At 36.2% G+C, this 15,273-nt stretch overlaps 1 protein-coding gene across 1 annotated transcript in view; it reads right to left on the bottom strand.

Moving 5' to 3' along the window:
• Positions 1 to 15,273, bottom strand: part of LOC136031509 (uncharacterized) — a 305,780-nt gene that overhangs the window by 22,281 nt on the left and 268,226 nt on the right. The window contains exons 52-54 of the mRNA XM_065711175.1: positions 12,098 to 12,318; positions 7,314 to 7,473; positions 2,527 to 2,762 (exon numbers count right to left, since the gene is read on the bottom strand). Coding sequence (XP_065567247.1) covers positions 2,527 to 2,762; positions 7,314 to 7,473; positions 12,098 to 12,318 — 617 coding nt within the window. The remainder of the gene's footprint in view (positions 1 to 2,526; positions 2,763 to 7,313; positions 7,474 to 12,097; positions 12,319 to 15,273) is intronic.

The raw sequence follows: 15,273 nt of genomic DNA, 5'->3' as shown, positions 1-15,273 counted from the left end.
ACTACTTTCAGGAGCAGATGGTATATCAGTCATAATGGGTATATGACCAACTGATGAAACTTTCCGGCCACAGTTCTTAAACTTCCAGGTTTCGAACTTTCAGACAGACCAGTTTCCAGCTCTAGATTCTGAGCGATTATGTATATATTATTAAGCGATTTTTTTTTAACAGTTTGATGTTCATTTGTTTGCGAATACTGCACAAATTAAGATTTCGACTTTTCATCCCTCTCTGACCTTCCTTAGTGTAGAAACGGGGTACTAAATGATAGAATTTTCGATTCTGATGTCATTTTAGGTCTCCCCAGCCTTGAATTAAGAGCAAACGACCTTTCAATCCAGGAAATACTGCTAAAATTTAAGCTCTGGATTTTCCCCTTCTTTTCCCTGAAAAAAGGTATTTTTGTACGGAAGATTTCAAAATTTTTTAGCACGTTATTAAGTGATTTTTTTTTACATTTTGGTGTTAATTTGTGTGCGGATACTGTCAAAATTAAGATTCGGATTTCTCACATTTCTCTGATTTCGAAATATTTCACCCTCTCCGCCTACGAAATATGTCAGTATACTGCACAACAAAAAATACTATACGTAAACTATGGGCAAATTTCACAACTTACACCCTACTCCCCAGGGCCTCTGGAGGGTCATGTTATTGTCTCTAGGCATAGCTACTATTGAGCCAAGTCATTCCTTACTTGTATATTTCCCATGAACTGTCTCTAAGAACTGTTTGGAAATGATTTTGGAAGATCAATAAAACTAGAATCTATAAAAATAAACTAGTAATAAACCATCGCTAAAATGCTTTGGTACTAAGAAGGACGAACTTAAGTCCCGTAGATTCTCGCCTATTTGAGGCTCTGCACAAGTACGAGATTTTATTCTTACCTTTAATATCCACATAACCTTTTAATATCTCAATAGACAAGGCACGCTGAGCAAAACAACTTACATAGTTTTTAGTTTAAACCGTTTATTTAAAAGTGAACACAAACAAGCCAAAAAACTAATAACTGAAATAACAAATCTCTGAACTAATGGGTAGCTGATGAATCATTAATCTAAAGAAAAGAAGGTTGTATTTTCTGATCTTATTATACCCCATTTGGACTCACCAATATAATGTGAAGGTTCTATGGTTTAAATAAGAAGTGCAAAAAATTCAGAAAAATTTAAGATTTCGGGGACCGAGGCATCCCTACCGCAGACCACAGAGGCCTTTGTTTTAGTCAGTCTGAAATTACCAGAAACCATAGGGTCTTTTGAATAGTAAGTACAATAGTGAGATTTTTTCACCGATCATAAGGATCTCAGGGCTAGGTCTAAGATTTCGGATAGGTCCAATGACCAAAAACTAACTTGTTGTTTTATGATCAAAGTAAAATGACGATGGATATTTGAGCAAAAAAATGATATTTGAGTAAATGTTAGAATATGTAATACAACGTCGTAATATAAGATGAATGTCATAAAAAATTCACGTTTAGTGAGGTCAAAATAAGTATTCCAGGGACACTAGTCTAGATTGATATGGATTAAAAAAATTCTTTATGATTTATACAATAAAATATATTTTTTTCATATAAGTATAAATAGAAAACTTTGAAAGGAATCAACATTAAAAACCATTTAAATTGGAATAGTTATAATCACAGCTCAAAGCAATCACAACACAAAGGCACATAAAATGGCGCGTTTGCATGACTATTGGACATTGGACTATTGGACACACCTGATTCTAATGCCCCTCTCTTCTAACAGACTAGGATCCTCCAAAGCACCAACGAAACAATTCACAATACATTACCAGAACACGAATTAGAAATACATTTATGGTTATTGAGATGGCACTACTTACAAATATTATTATGTCTCTCAGACAGCATTCAGGTGCTCTCAGCCTGAGAGACAGCGATATTGTCAGGGAGACAGACACTTCCTCTCAGACACAGAGGGATACGAACTCTTAATGTCAATGTCCCGTCTATATTGGTGCAGTGGCTTTACTTTATTAGGAAATAACCGTCCTAAGAATCCTCTATTTTCGGGCAATAAAATGAATAAGACGAGTAACTGTAAAGATGAGCAAACATCTATTCTTCTTATTCATCATAGTGTTGAAGAAATACCAGGTTAGAGGGTCGGAATGTCTATTGGTTTGGAAGGAGAAAAGGCGTGGTCTCTTTTACATTAGCTAAAATAGATGAGATTCGCTCTCCACAATTTTTATATAACTACCCCATGGTGTAAAATCCAAATGCCCTTTTTCACACCAATCAAGACGGAGCTTTACTAAGAAACAGTGTCTCTGTGTCAGAGAGTGCGAGAAACAGAAAGACACGACATAGAGCGACATAAAAAGGAACACAACTATAGCTCATAACTTTCAGGCACAACTGCTTCTAATGCCCCACCACTGTTAACAGAGTAAGATCCTCTAAAGCGCCTGCGAAACAACTCACAAGACATTACAAGAACACAAATTAGAAGTGCAATTATGGTCAGTAAGATGGCACTACTTACAAAGCCGTAACAGTTAGCCAGTCCGGATATACTGCTATCAAAATATGAGGCACAAATATCATCTTTGGCTAGAGTAGCGCTTGGAATAGTCTTGGATGAGCATTTAGAGGAAATTTCCCATGAGGAAATAAAGCTTGATGTTTTCAAGGGTTTTTCTCCATTTGGTTTTAGAAGATCGGTCTCCAATTCTGTTGCGATGTTGCCCAGTACTCCACCATATTGAGCTAGAGTACTGGCTGAAAAAGACAAAGAAAAGGGAAGGATAGAAAAAGAAATAAAAGAAAGATAATCCAAGATAATCAAGTCATTTTAGATCTGTACTACAAAAAAAGAAAATGGTCAAATAAAGCATGGGTGCTTTTATAGCTCACAATACATTAAAAAACAAAAATACATCAAAACTATACACGTAATACATATAAACATCAAATCCAATGAATGAATTTAATTTTTATTTTAAATAATGGCTAAAAGTACCCTTAGAAAATTAAATCAAAGAGAAATTAGCCCATAAAAAAGAGGAACAAAAGAATTAGAAATCCGAGTCAGGCGTCAATCTAAGAAAAATCAACGCAGGAAACACCATTCACCAAAAGATTCAGTAAATGAAAAATTTATTAAAATTCATTAAATTTATTTAAAAACAAATTCTACCGTACATTTCATTCCATCTCCTTAGCCCCAACTGTTGTTCTTATCTTAGTGAGCGTCAGATTGAAATTCAGATTACCAGCTATCTTGCGGAAATGAATCAGCACTTCGATGTGCAGAATTTATTGCAGTTCCAACTAGACATGTTCGCAAAAAAAAAACAGAAGTGGCTGATTGGTCAAAAAACTCAAATCTTGTTTCAGCATGTGAATCAGCTAAGCTTTGGCTCCGAATTTGGAATGAATGTGATAGACCGCATACTGGTATAGTAAACAATTTGAATTTAAGAACAAAAAGAAAATTTGCAGAAGCTCTTGAGGACCACAAAATCATGATACAAAAAAAAAATGTGGACAATATAGCGAATGATCCTTCTCTTTTGGGGAAAAGTCTCAAACATTCCGAGTGGAAAAAATCTACTTGTAATATTTCTGAAAATAAGTGGTATAAAACTGAATTTTTGTCACCTGATCCGTCAACTGAAAGTAAATTTGAAAAAGAGCTTGGCAGTATCTTGGCTAAAATCCAGCGGTCTACCTCTCAATCACTCCTTCTGATGTAAAGTTCGCTTTAAGAAAGATCAAGAAAAAAACATCCACTGGTGTTGATCTGGTCTCTGCTAAACATTTTGAAAATGCTAGTGAGTTGCTTGTGCAGCACCTATCACTGTTGCTTCAAATCTTAATTTCTTCAGATGTGGTGCTACAACAGTTTTGCGTAAGCCAGATCACTTCTATTCCCAAAAAGGGAAAAAGAGATCTTGAAGATTGTCAATCATACCACCCGATAACCGTTTCGTGTCCCTCGTTCAAAATTGTTGAGTCTATTATTCTCAGTGAACTTTCTTGTAAGTGTTATGCTCCACCGCATCAGTTTGGTTTAGAGAAACAATTTAGTCGGGAGCATGCTCTTTACGCCCTTTTTAATGTTCTAGCTAATGTGGAAGGATCTGGTGATTTCCTTGTTCTTTCTGCACTTGACATAGCTAGAGCATTCGATCCGTGTATATTTGCCCGCATTTTGTCGGAAGCTCTAAACAAGGGGGGTTGATCCTTGTGTTATTAATTGTCTCCGTTATATGTATAGTTATCTTAAAGCTAAAATAAAATGGGGTTTAGATCTTTTCAATATATTTAAGGGTGTTATACAGGGTCGTTTAACTTCCCTGCTCTTTTTAATAACTCAGTTTCTGCTGCTCAATGCTGCTCTGTGCAATTGATGCTTCTTTAGTTACCTACGCTGATGATACTTGAATCTAAGTCGCACCTTTTTGGGAAGTAAGAATACTTTTCCTGAACTCCAGCATCAATATCAGCAAATTGGTCTGAATTTTAGTGTTGATAAAACTGTAGCAATTGCTTTCAATCTTAGGGGTAACTCTGACATGCAACTCGAACTTTCTGAAACATCTATTCCGCTTTCTGATAACCTTATTTAGCTTGGTATGCCCACTGGAAGAAGTGTTAAAGAAACCATTAGCTTGTAATTCAATTGTAATTCGATTGTAATTGCTTGTAATTCGAATTGCACATACTTCACTTTCATCCAATATCACAAATCTTAGTCGGTTTCACCTTTCCAAACTTTACAAACAGTCTAACTGTGCCCCATTTTCTTTCAATGTCAACCATTTGGAAATTTTTTTCTGCTTTAAATAAAAAAATACTAACCAAATCTATTTTAAATTCGCCAAGTATCTGCTGCATCTGCGTCCTTGAACCAGTAATTCTTCTCTGGTACAAAATTTAAATTAATTCTGTCTGCAAACATTATTGATAAAAGAGTGGAAGATTTCGAATTCTCTGCTAGAAATTCAACCACCAGTGGTCTTCCCTTTTCATATAGTGTGTAGCTATGTTTTTATTTGTTGATTGTAATCTCTTTTTTCGTTGATTGTTTATTTTCTCTATTTATTTTTTTTTTTGTCTTGCTCCGTCATTAGGGCTACAAACTCCCTTTTGTCGTGTTGACGAGTCAGAAATAAATTGAATTGAATTTATCATAAAAGATGAGAAGAAGGGGGTGGGAGCAAATATCAATATATACAAACAAATTGTTCCTGGATGATAGCCTAAATTATTGTTCGAAATGACGTCCCCGAAAACCTTGTTGAATGGATATAGAGAGCGAAACGAATTTTTAAGCAAATCTTCAGTTCCTTCAGATCGGCATCTAGGCTTTAAAGCTAGAGTTGGTAAGCACCAGGCGCCTCTTAATATATTTCGAGAGGTAGCTATCGGACGTTATAAGGCTTCCAAAAAGGGTGATATATTCGACCCATTCTATGGTGTCACCACCAAGCTGGAGTCTTAAGCTTTCTTTGTTTTCCGGCTTTCGTGAACAGAGCATGACTTTCATCTTTGAGGAATAGATGGTCATTCCAAAGTGGCCGGTGGTTCATTGGATGTTGTTGGTCTGGGACTGAAGATCCCCAAGGCTCTCATTTATTTGGTCTATGTCCCCTGCATAAGCTAATTTATCAATCAATAAAAGTGAAGAGAGGGGTTTCTTGGCTGATGTCAGGACAAAGGTAAGCAACTCCTCTCTGTCCCTAGCAGGAGCCGACTATATCTCCTACGGGTAATGCACCCTTATGGTATCCTGCATCACCAATAATTTACCCATAGCTGGAGAAGTGAATTGTGACTGGCGGGACGTGTCCGCACGCTGGCGGGCCCTGGCCATTGCACATCGGAGGGGTCATCCTCCTCCTCCACCTGTGTTTATGTCTCCCGGGTGAGTGTCCCAGTTATATTTCAAGACCCCCAGAAACTGCGTCCCCCATTGGTCCACGCCTCCTATCTCCACAGAGGTATCTTACATATCTGTAGGAAATTCACCTATCCACCACCTGGGGACACGCTGAGTAGCCTGGAGGAGGCCCCTGCTGAGAAGGTAACTCAGTAGGTATTTCGGTCAGTGACTTTCATTTTCAAAGTAACGTAATTCGACACACAAGGTACATCTAAATGAATTACGGGATGAAAAGAGGGCAATTCGAATAATTTTTTATACACTTGCCGATTACAAATTTTATTAAAAAGTGAAACAGGTTTAACTGTCGGGGATTTTCAGATTTTTGGAAATTCAACTTTAGTAATTTAGATTTTACACTGAAGCTGCGATGCTGTTAAGAAAACACACTGGAAGCACAACACCCAAATTAAGATTCGATTTATTGCCAGTGACACATCATTTTTTTTTTTTTTTTTTTACGGTATCATGGAAACAACTTTTTTATCTGAAGAAGAGGTATATTTGCCTTGCTAAATAAATTGAAAAAAAAATTTAAGGATTCAAATTACTGAGCATACATAACTTTTTTCGAAGTGATCTTTTTGTAAAGTGGTAGAGCGTATTTGAGGCGAATAGAGAAGCCAAACTTCACGAATTAAATAATAAATTACACAAGATTAATTAATAAAATAAAAATCTGATCCTAACGTTGCTCTGCAACACATTGATAAGTGCATAGAGAAATTACAAAATAGTTTTTAATGATGCCCTAATCCGTATGTAATAAAGGAGAACAATGCGAATTTTTTTTTGTCACTGGCCATATTATAGGCACAAAAAAAAACAAAAAAAAAAGGAAAAAAGAAAGAAAATTCGAGGACGAAAGCTACAATTCACAAGGACTGTGATGATAGGGTTCAAACCGAGTATTTTGTCTACTGCAGCCCCCTCCCTTCCCCCCCTGAGAACTCGTCTAATTCTGATTTTGCCTTGGTTAACCAATAACGGTTTTTTTCTGATACGATAAGATTTCCCACAATCTACTTTAAATGTATTTTTATCAGGTGAATTTCTGACTTAAAGTGCGCACATGTCCTATCTTTATCACTGTTTCTAACTATTCTTCGCAGCACCAAGCAACCAAAGTTGCGCGCACTTCTTCCCCTCCTCCAAACTCTGATCAGAACTTCCCTCTTTACTTCCTCCAATAAAGTTTTAATTTCTGTAAAGGGGCTTTTGTTCCATTTGACCCAAGCTGCATCTAATGGGTCATGGGTACAGCACGTATTCTCACAAATAAACCTTTCATCACTTTTTCATTCATCGTTTGTTATACATTATTTGTCAGGCATAAAACAAGAAGATAGAAGAAAGAAAATAGACATGGGTAAAATACGAACCTGGTCCGCTAATATCACAAATTTTTCTTTCAAGATGGCAAGATACCACAAGATCCTTTGTTTTCACAGATAGATACCCAGAAGAAAAGGAAACAATTGCGCCATAACTAATAAATGGCAAGATTGTGGGTTTTGAATCAACTAGTACAGTTTGATCGGCCTGGAAAATAAAAAGAAATGAAATCAAAGTTTTTCATTTTCATACTAAAAAAGATGTCTTTAATATGATAATAATAAAAAAGCTGGAAAGTCTAAATTGAAACCAGGAGAGGGGAGGCCCAACAGGCCGAGATCCCCTTATCCCTCAAACAAAAATACATCGCTGCGTATATTCTGCTTCCCGCCTTGGGAGAGTCTTTAAGCATAGAACCATTAACATAAAATCCCTCAGAACCTTCTCAACTAGAATTATAACAATTATTGGGATTCAAACTCTATTTTGACCCCTTAGATGTTGAAGCTAGATAGCTGGTCCTCCGCATCCCCCCTCTTCTAGATATTTGCGTCAACGCTTCAGTAAAATGAGGCAAAGAAGGTACCCAAATGCAAGGAAGAGAGTACTGAAAAACTCGCTTCACCTATCCAAGTTTTGCAACATATTTTAATAAAAACCTGTGCAATGATGTGTAGGCTATATCCCAGGAGGGGGCGGAAGGGAGGGCGTTATCAAAATTATAAAAACTCGTAAAAATTTTCACTTTCCAGTTATTTAATGGCAAAAAAGGAATAAGAACTACTTTTTCCATGATCGGTCCCCCCCCACCTCCCTTTATAAAATCGTGGGAAGAGAGTGCTAAACAAATTTGTGTCACTTATCCACGTTTTGCAGCTTATTTTAATGAAGACCTGTGGAAAACTTGCTAGGATATATCCCAGGGGAGGGAAGACTATATCAAAATGCTTAAAAGAATCATAAAACATTCACCTTCCAGTTTGTTAATAGTTAAAAAAGGAATAGGAACTACCCTTTCCACGATTGATTCCCCCTATCTTCCTCCCCTTTTTATAATCATAATCATGTCTTTGGCCTTGAAAGGGCTTTAATCCAGAGTTTACGCTTAAAACTGAAAATCCCTAATGGAGCATGTGCAGAAGCAAGACGATAAAACAAGTCGTTTGGACAAATACTTGGGATTACGACCACAACACGGTGCATGACAAAATTGCTAAATATAATAGCACGTTTTCTGTAGCAGAAATTAATAGCAAAGAAATTGGATGACTTACGTTGGTGGTGGGCTAATTAAAAAAAAAAAAAATATGCGAAAGTGTAAAACAAATTAAAAACACGTTATATTCTTTTTGGAGGGGGCCCGGGTCAGAAATATTCTCCCCCTCCGTTGTGTGTGTGCATCTATAATCTCAAATATGACGAAATGTACAATTAATCTTTCTTTGTACAAATGTACAGGACAGGTTTGTTTTTGAAAAATACCTTTTTTGAGGTACTTTCACTGAAAAATGTTTTTTTTTTATTTTTCAGGTAAATTTTAAAAACGACAGAATTGCACCATCCCACCACCACTCAATTTTTAAAATCCACTTGCCCTCTACTCTAATTTCCATAAACTGGACTTGGGGAGGGACAAAAAAGGATTTTGCGAAGATAAGGAGAAGAGGGAGGGGAGTCCTTGAAACAAATTTTATGGATAATACAGAGAATTGCTTCTATCACTTCCCCTCACCTAAAAGCAAATTTAAAACATAAATTCAGCTTCTTATTTAAAGTATATTAGATTTCTTTGATCAAAACACAGTAAGCTACTAAATGTAACAGCTAATTTTTTATAGTAGCGAAGTTTTAAAGTTTTAATTAGCTAAAACTTTGAAGTTCTACTGTGAAGTAAAAGGATTTTTTTAATCAATAAATATTAGGTTTTATATTGAATTTGATGACTTGGTTTGACCATACACTGGCCTTCGGTGAAAAAAAAGCTTAGTTTTTCTTCTAAAGACTGATTCTACCATCATACAAATTATATGACATTTGACCAACAGGTAGTGCCAAAGCTCAAGACAATGGTCGAAGTTCTTTGATACCGATAAAATACAAGCTTATTGCAAAAATGAAGTTCAATATTTTCAAGTTCAGATTTGTTCTCAACAAACAAACACTGCCATTTAATCTAATAGGATCTTCTCTAATACAGCAAATTCGCTTTTTTCTGATTTTCTATGTACTTATATCGAATTTCATGGTGACATAGATGGCGGTTGCGGAGATGGAATGAAGACGAGACAGACAGCAAGGACACCGGAGAAGCTGATAAATATAATATCGGATGGTGGGGGTTTTATACCATATAAACTAATTAAAAACTAAAAGACAGTAATTTAAAAGTTTAAAAAAAAATTAAATCAGAACTAAAAGCGAACTAACTCATGTAAGTGGTCAAATTTAAAACAAGCGTAAAAATCAATGAAGCTTGTGAAGTAATTAATGAGAAGAGATGGTAGGGAATAATGAAGCTGAAAAAATTCCCTTAAAATCTCATCTTCGCTTTTTCATTACCGAGAGGAAGCTTGTTGAACTAAATAATGACAAAATCAAATTGTGATTTTCTTATTTTCATCTTTTAACCCAATTGATCATCCAGTGTACCCAATTGTTTAGTTTGGGACGGGGGTAAGTGGCGTGACTCTGTAAGCTTAGTCAGAGTCGACCCAGTTCTAAATGGGTACCAGGAGAAATCTGGGGAAGGTAAACAGGAAGGGTGTGCGAAAGCACAGGATGGTTGGCCCCCAACCCCTCATTGCACTTCCTGACTGAAGGGCCAAGAAACGGAGATCAGCACCACTGGTAGGGACTGTAAAGTCTAATGCCGTATTCTTTATCCTTTGATATTTTGCACATTTACCGAAAGAAGTCAAGTGTTGAGTATTTTGAAAATAAAGGAAGCGGAAATGCTGCTGTTGTTAGTTTTTTTAAAACCCCTTCTGGGGTGAAAACAAAATTTTCTTTGTTGGTTTGTGAATTGAAACACTCCTTGCTTATCCGTACATTCGGAGAGGATGTGATTTACATTTTTGGTTAAAATTGAATAAAAAAAAACTAGTTTTTTTTTAACTGCAGGTAAGGAGAGACATTAAAACTTAAAACGAACAGAAAATATTTCGTATATATTAGGGGTTGACCCCTCCTCAACGCCTGGCTCTTTACGCTAAAGTTTGACTCTTTCTCACAACTTTACTTTTTAAAACAATAAACAACTTTAGCGTAAAGAGCCAGGCGTTGAGGAGGGGTCAAGCCCTTTTATATACGGAATAATTTCTGTTCGTTTTAAGTTTTAATGTTGTTCCTTACTTGCAGTTAAAAAATCTAGTTTTTTTGTTTAATTTCTAAAAGTTTTTCAATTAATGCATGTTTTGATTTTGGCTCGCCGCACATGAATAATTAAAACGAAATTTACATATGTTTTTTTTTTTGGCTAAATGGCTTTTTCATAGTTTTGATCAGACTTTTTTGATAAAAAAGGGGTGGGCGAGGAGTCCTAGTTGCCTTCCAATTTTTGGTTGCCTAAAAATGCAACTAGATTTTTTTTATTTTTTTACGAACATTTTCGTTTGTAAAAAATTGTTTGTAACCTTACGAATTAACTTACGTAACGAACTTCTATATTTGTGTAATTTTATAACGTATATGAGGGGGCTCACCCCCTCGTCAATACCTAGTTCTTTACAGTAAAGCTTGAAATTTGTCCCAAATCTTTAAGAATGACCCCTGAATGACAAAAGCCTTATAATAAAATGTTGAAATTACTAAAAATACTTTAGCGTAAAGAGCAAGGTATTGTGGAGGTGATGAACCCCCTTATATACGTAATATTCTATGTTCGTTTTAAGTTTTAATGCTGCTTATTACTTCCAGTTAAAAAAAATTATTTATTTTTTCATGTTATTTTTTAATGATGCTAGAAAATCCTGCGCTCCCTTCACGAAAATTCTCTTCCCTCATGAAAAATTACTCCATGGAAAGATACTCCCAGGTAACCTCCTCCCTGCGATCCACCCCCTCAACACGAAAATGTCCCCCTGAAAACGTCTGTACACTTCATAATTAACAATTACTATACGTAAACAATGGTCAAAGTTTGTAATTTGCACCCCTCCTCCGGGGACTGGGGGAGATTAAGTCATCCCCTAAGACATAGTTATTAGGTTTTCGACTAAGCTGAACAGAATGGCTATCTCAAATTTTTTGATCCGGTGATATTGGGGGAAAAATGTGCATTGGAGGGGGCCTAGGCACCCTCCATTTTTTTGGTCACTTAAAAAGAGCACTACAACTTTCAATTTCCCTCAGAATGAGCTCTCTCGTGACATTCAAGGACAACTGAGTCGATACAATCAGTCCTGGGGAAGAAAAAAATAAACAAATAAACACGCATCCATGATCTGTTTTCTGGCAAAAAATACGAAGTTCCACATTTTTATTGATAGAAGCTTGAAACTTCTACAGTAGGATTTTCTGATACACTGAATCTGATGGTGTGATTTTCGTTAATATTCTATGACTTTTAGGGGGTGTTTCCCGCTATTTTCTAAAATAAGACAAATTTTCTCAGGCTCGTAACTTCTGATGAGTAAGACTAAACTTGATGAAACTTATAAATTTAAAATTAGCATCAAAGTGCGATTCTTTTGATGTAACTATTGGTATAAAAACACCGTTTTTCAGAGTTTTGGTTACTACTGAGCCGGGTCGCTCCTTACTACAGTTCGTTACCACGAATTGTTTGAAAATGGTACTGAACTTGAAGACATAACAAAAACCTAAGACTCACCTTAATAGCGCCAGGCATAAATTCGATTTTGTGGCTACCCAGAAGAAATATTAGAGATTCGTGTAATTTAGTTCCTTTTTTGTTTTTTTCCAATATAAGGGAGAAATTTTTGGTTTCAAAATTTCGGAAGAGTAAGTAGCTGCAGCCCGTACTTGGTTCAAAATCGAAGTGGCTTCCTCTGAAAGTTATAACATTTCCAGGCAAGATAACAGTGGCAGAATCTGCAAAGAAAAAAATTATTAAATAATTATAATTTTGTAGTAATTAGTATATAAAAGATCCTATGGATTCAAATGAACATTCAAAGTCGGGTCAAAGGACAAAAAGCTTTTGATTAAATTTAAAAATTCACCTGGTTCAAAACTTTTCCTCCCCTTCAGAAAAATTACGGTAAAATGTTATTGAAAACTGGCATTCTTGTAATATATCTTTAACCTATAAATATCCCAATATCTTATAAAAAAAAACTTTTTCCATAGTTGCTACCGAAAAGTGTTGCTGTACATCGGCAACCGGCTCTTATAACTTAAAGCTGCAGTTGTTCATGACTTAATTTCTGAAGAGGTGTTCTTCTTGGTGCTGAACTCCCGAAATTTTCTACATTATAAGGATTAGTTTAAGATTGCTACAAAGAATGCAATTAAAATGCAGCGTAGTTTTTATAAGATAATATTTTTGTAGTTTTTTGTTTATGTAATTACGATTTTTTTTCAAGACAGATTTCCTAGTAACATAAACTTCATTAACTAGCGTTAACTTTGAAAAATTTCCACCGACAGATACTTGAAAACTGACAACAGACAGATGCCACTTCATTTAGACAAATGAAATAGAATTGTCAACGGTAATTCATTTATCCAGCTTCTAATGCTGAGAGATCTCAAATGATTTGTCTCCAATTTACTATGTACTTTGATGACATCAATTGATGAAGTACTTAAAGTTTGATTTTTGGATTTATTGTTGATTATTGTAGTGGGAATAATCGAATATGTGAAGTGTCTACGCTAGGGGTTACTATTTTGGTTCATAAGGGATCATTTATTCGTTAAAACGTCGGCTGTTTGAAAATTGTCTTTGGTGATAAAGGCATATATATTGATCAAGTATAACTTTTTACTGATTGTTCAAAAGATACCAGTGACACATTTTATTTCATGATAGTAGGTGGTAGTCTAGGATTGACACAATTTCTAAAAAGTGCTGAAAACATTTTATTTGCAGATAAAAGGTGATAAATTATCTATTGACCAGATAAACTTTCTAGAGAATGTTCCAAAAACAACCATTATACATTTAGAAATGATAGTAGGTATACTGTCTGTTAATTCGCAAAACTTTTAAAGACTGTTCCAAAGATATAATAGCCATTAATTATGTTCAGTTTGCTGATGATATATGGTAGTTAATGCATTGATCAGAAAAAGTTTCCAAAGAATGTTCCAACAAGAGCTAAGAGCTCATATGGCACTTGTAACGAGGCCGAAAGAGCCAAGAGCTCATTTCGAATGAGCTCTAGAAAAATTCTAAGAATCAATAGATTGATATAAAAGGAAAATCAGAGGCTAAAGGCCTGTCGGGATTTAAAATAAGAGCTCTGAGACACGAGGTCCATCTAAATATCAAAATTAATTAAGATCCGATCACCCACTCGTAAGTTAAAAATACCTCATTTTTTCTAATTTTTCCTCTCCCTTCAGCCCCCAGATGATCAAATCGGGGAAAACGACTTTATCAAGTCAATTTGTGCAGATCCCTGACACGCCTACCAATTTTCATCGTCCTAGCACGTCCAGAAGCACCAAACTCGCCAAAGCACTGGAACCTCTAAGTCCCCCAAAGAGAGCGGATCCAGTCCAGTCACATCAATCACCTCCAAATACGCCAGTTTTAATGTCACCCTCCAACTAGCCCAAAAGTCACCAGATCTGGTCGGGATTTAAAATAAGAGCTCTTAGACATGAGTTCCTTGTAAATATCAAATTTCATTAAGATCCGGTTACCCGTTCTTAAGTTAAAAATACCTCAACTTTTCTAAATTTTCTCAATTAACACCCCGCCCCGCAACTCCCCCAATGAGAGCGGATTCAGTCCAGTTAGGTCAATCACGTACATAGGACGTGTGCTTATTCTTCTCACCAAGTTTCATCCCGATCTCTCCACTCTAGGAGTGGAACATTTTCCAACATTTTCCGTTTCCCCCTCCAACTCCCACAATATCACCGGATACGGTCGGGATTTAAAATAAGAGCTCTGAGACACGAGGTTCTTCTAAATATCAAATTTCATTAAGATCCGATCACCCATTCGTAAGTTAAAAATACCTTTTTTTTTAATTTTTCCTCTTCCTCCAGCCCCCCAGATGGTCAAATCGGGGAAACGACTGTTATCAAGTCAGTTTGTGCAGGTCCCTGACATGCCTACCAATTATAATCTTCCTAGCACGTCCAGAAGCACCGAACTCGCCAAAGCACTAGAAGCCCCCCCCCCAACCTCCCAAATAGAGCGGATCCGTTCTAATTATGTCAATCACGTATCTAGAACTTCTGCTTATTCTTCCCATCAAGTTTCATCCCGATCTCTCCCCTCTAAGCGTTTTCCAAGATTTCTGTTTCCCCCATCCAACCCCCTATGTCCTCGATTCCGATTAGAATTGAAAATGGAGCATTTGAGACATAAGATTTTTCTCTATATCAAGCTTCATTAAGATCCGATCACCCATTCGTAAGATGAAGATACCTCAATTTTCCCGTTTCCTAAGATTTTCCTTTTCCCCCTCCAACTCCCCCTACTGCCACCAGATCTGGTTGGAATTTAAAATATGAGCTCTGAAGCACAAGATCCTTCTAAATATCAAATTTCATTAAGATCTGGTCACCCGTTCATAAGTTACAAATACCTCAATTTTTCTAATTTTTCCGAATTAATCCCCCCCCCCCAACTCCACCAAAGAGAGCATATTGTCCAGTTATGTCAGCCACGTATCTTGGACTTGTGTTTATTCTTTCCACCAAGTTTCATCCCAATCCCTCCACACTAAGTGTTTTCCAAGATTTTAGGTTTCCCCCCTCCAACTCCCCCAATGTCACCAGATCCAGTCGGGATTTATAATAAGAGCTTTGAGACACGATATCCTTATAAATATAAAATTTCATCAAGATCTGATCACCCGTTTG

Source organism: Artemia franciscana, chromosome 9, assembly GCF_032884065.1.
Source record: "Artemia franciscana chromosome 9, ASM3288406v1, whole genome shotgun sequence".
NCBI classification, from domain to species: domain Eukaryota; kingdom Metazoa; phylum Arthropoda; class Branchiopoda; order Anostraca; family Artemiidae; genus Artemia; species Artemia franciscana.
Note: the sequence above shows the minus strand (reverse complement) of the source record. Positions and strands in the feature narration are given on the sequence as shown.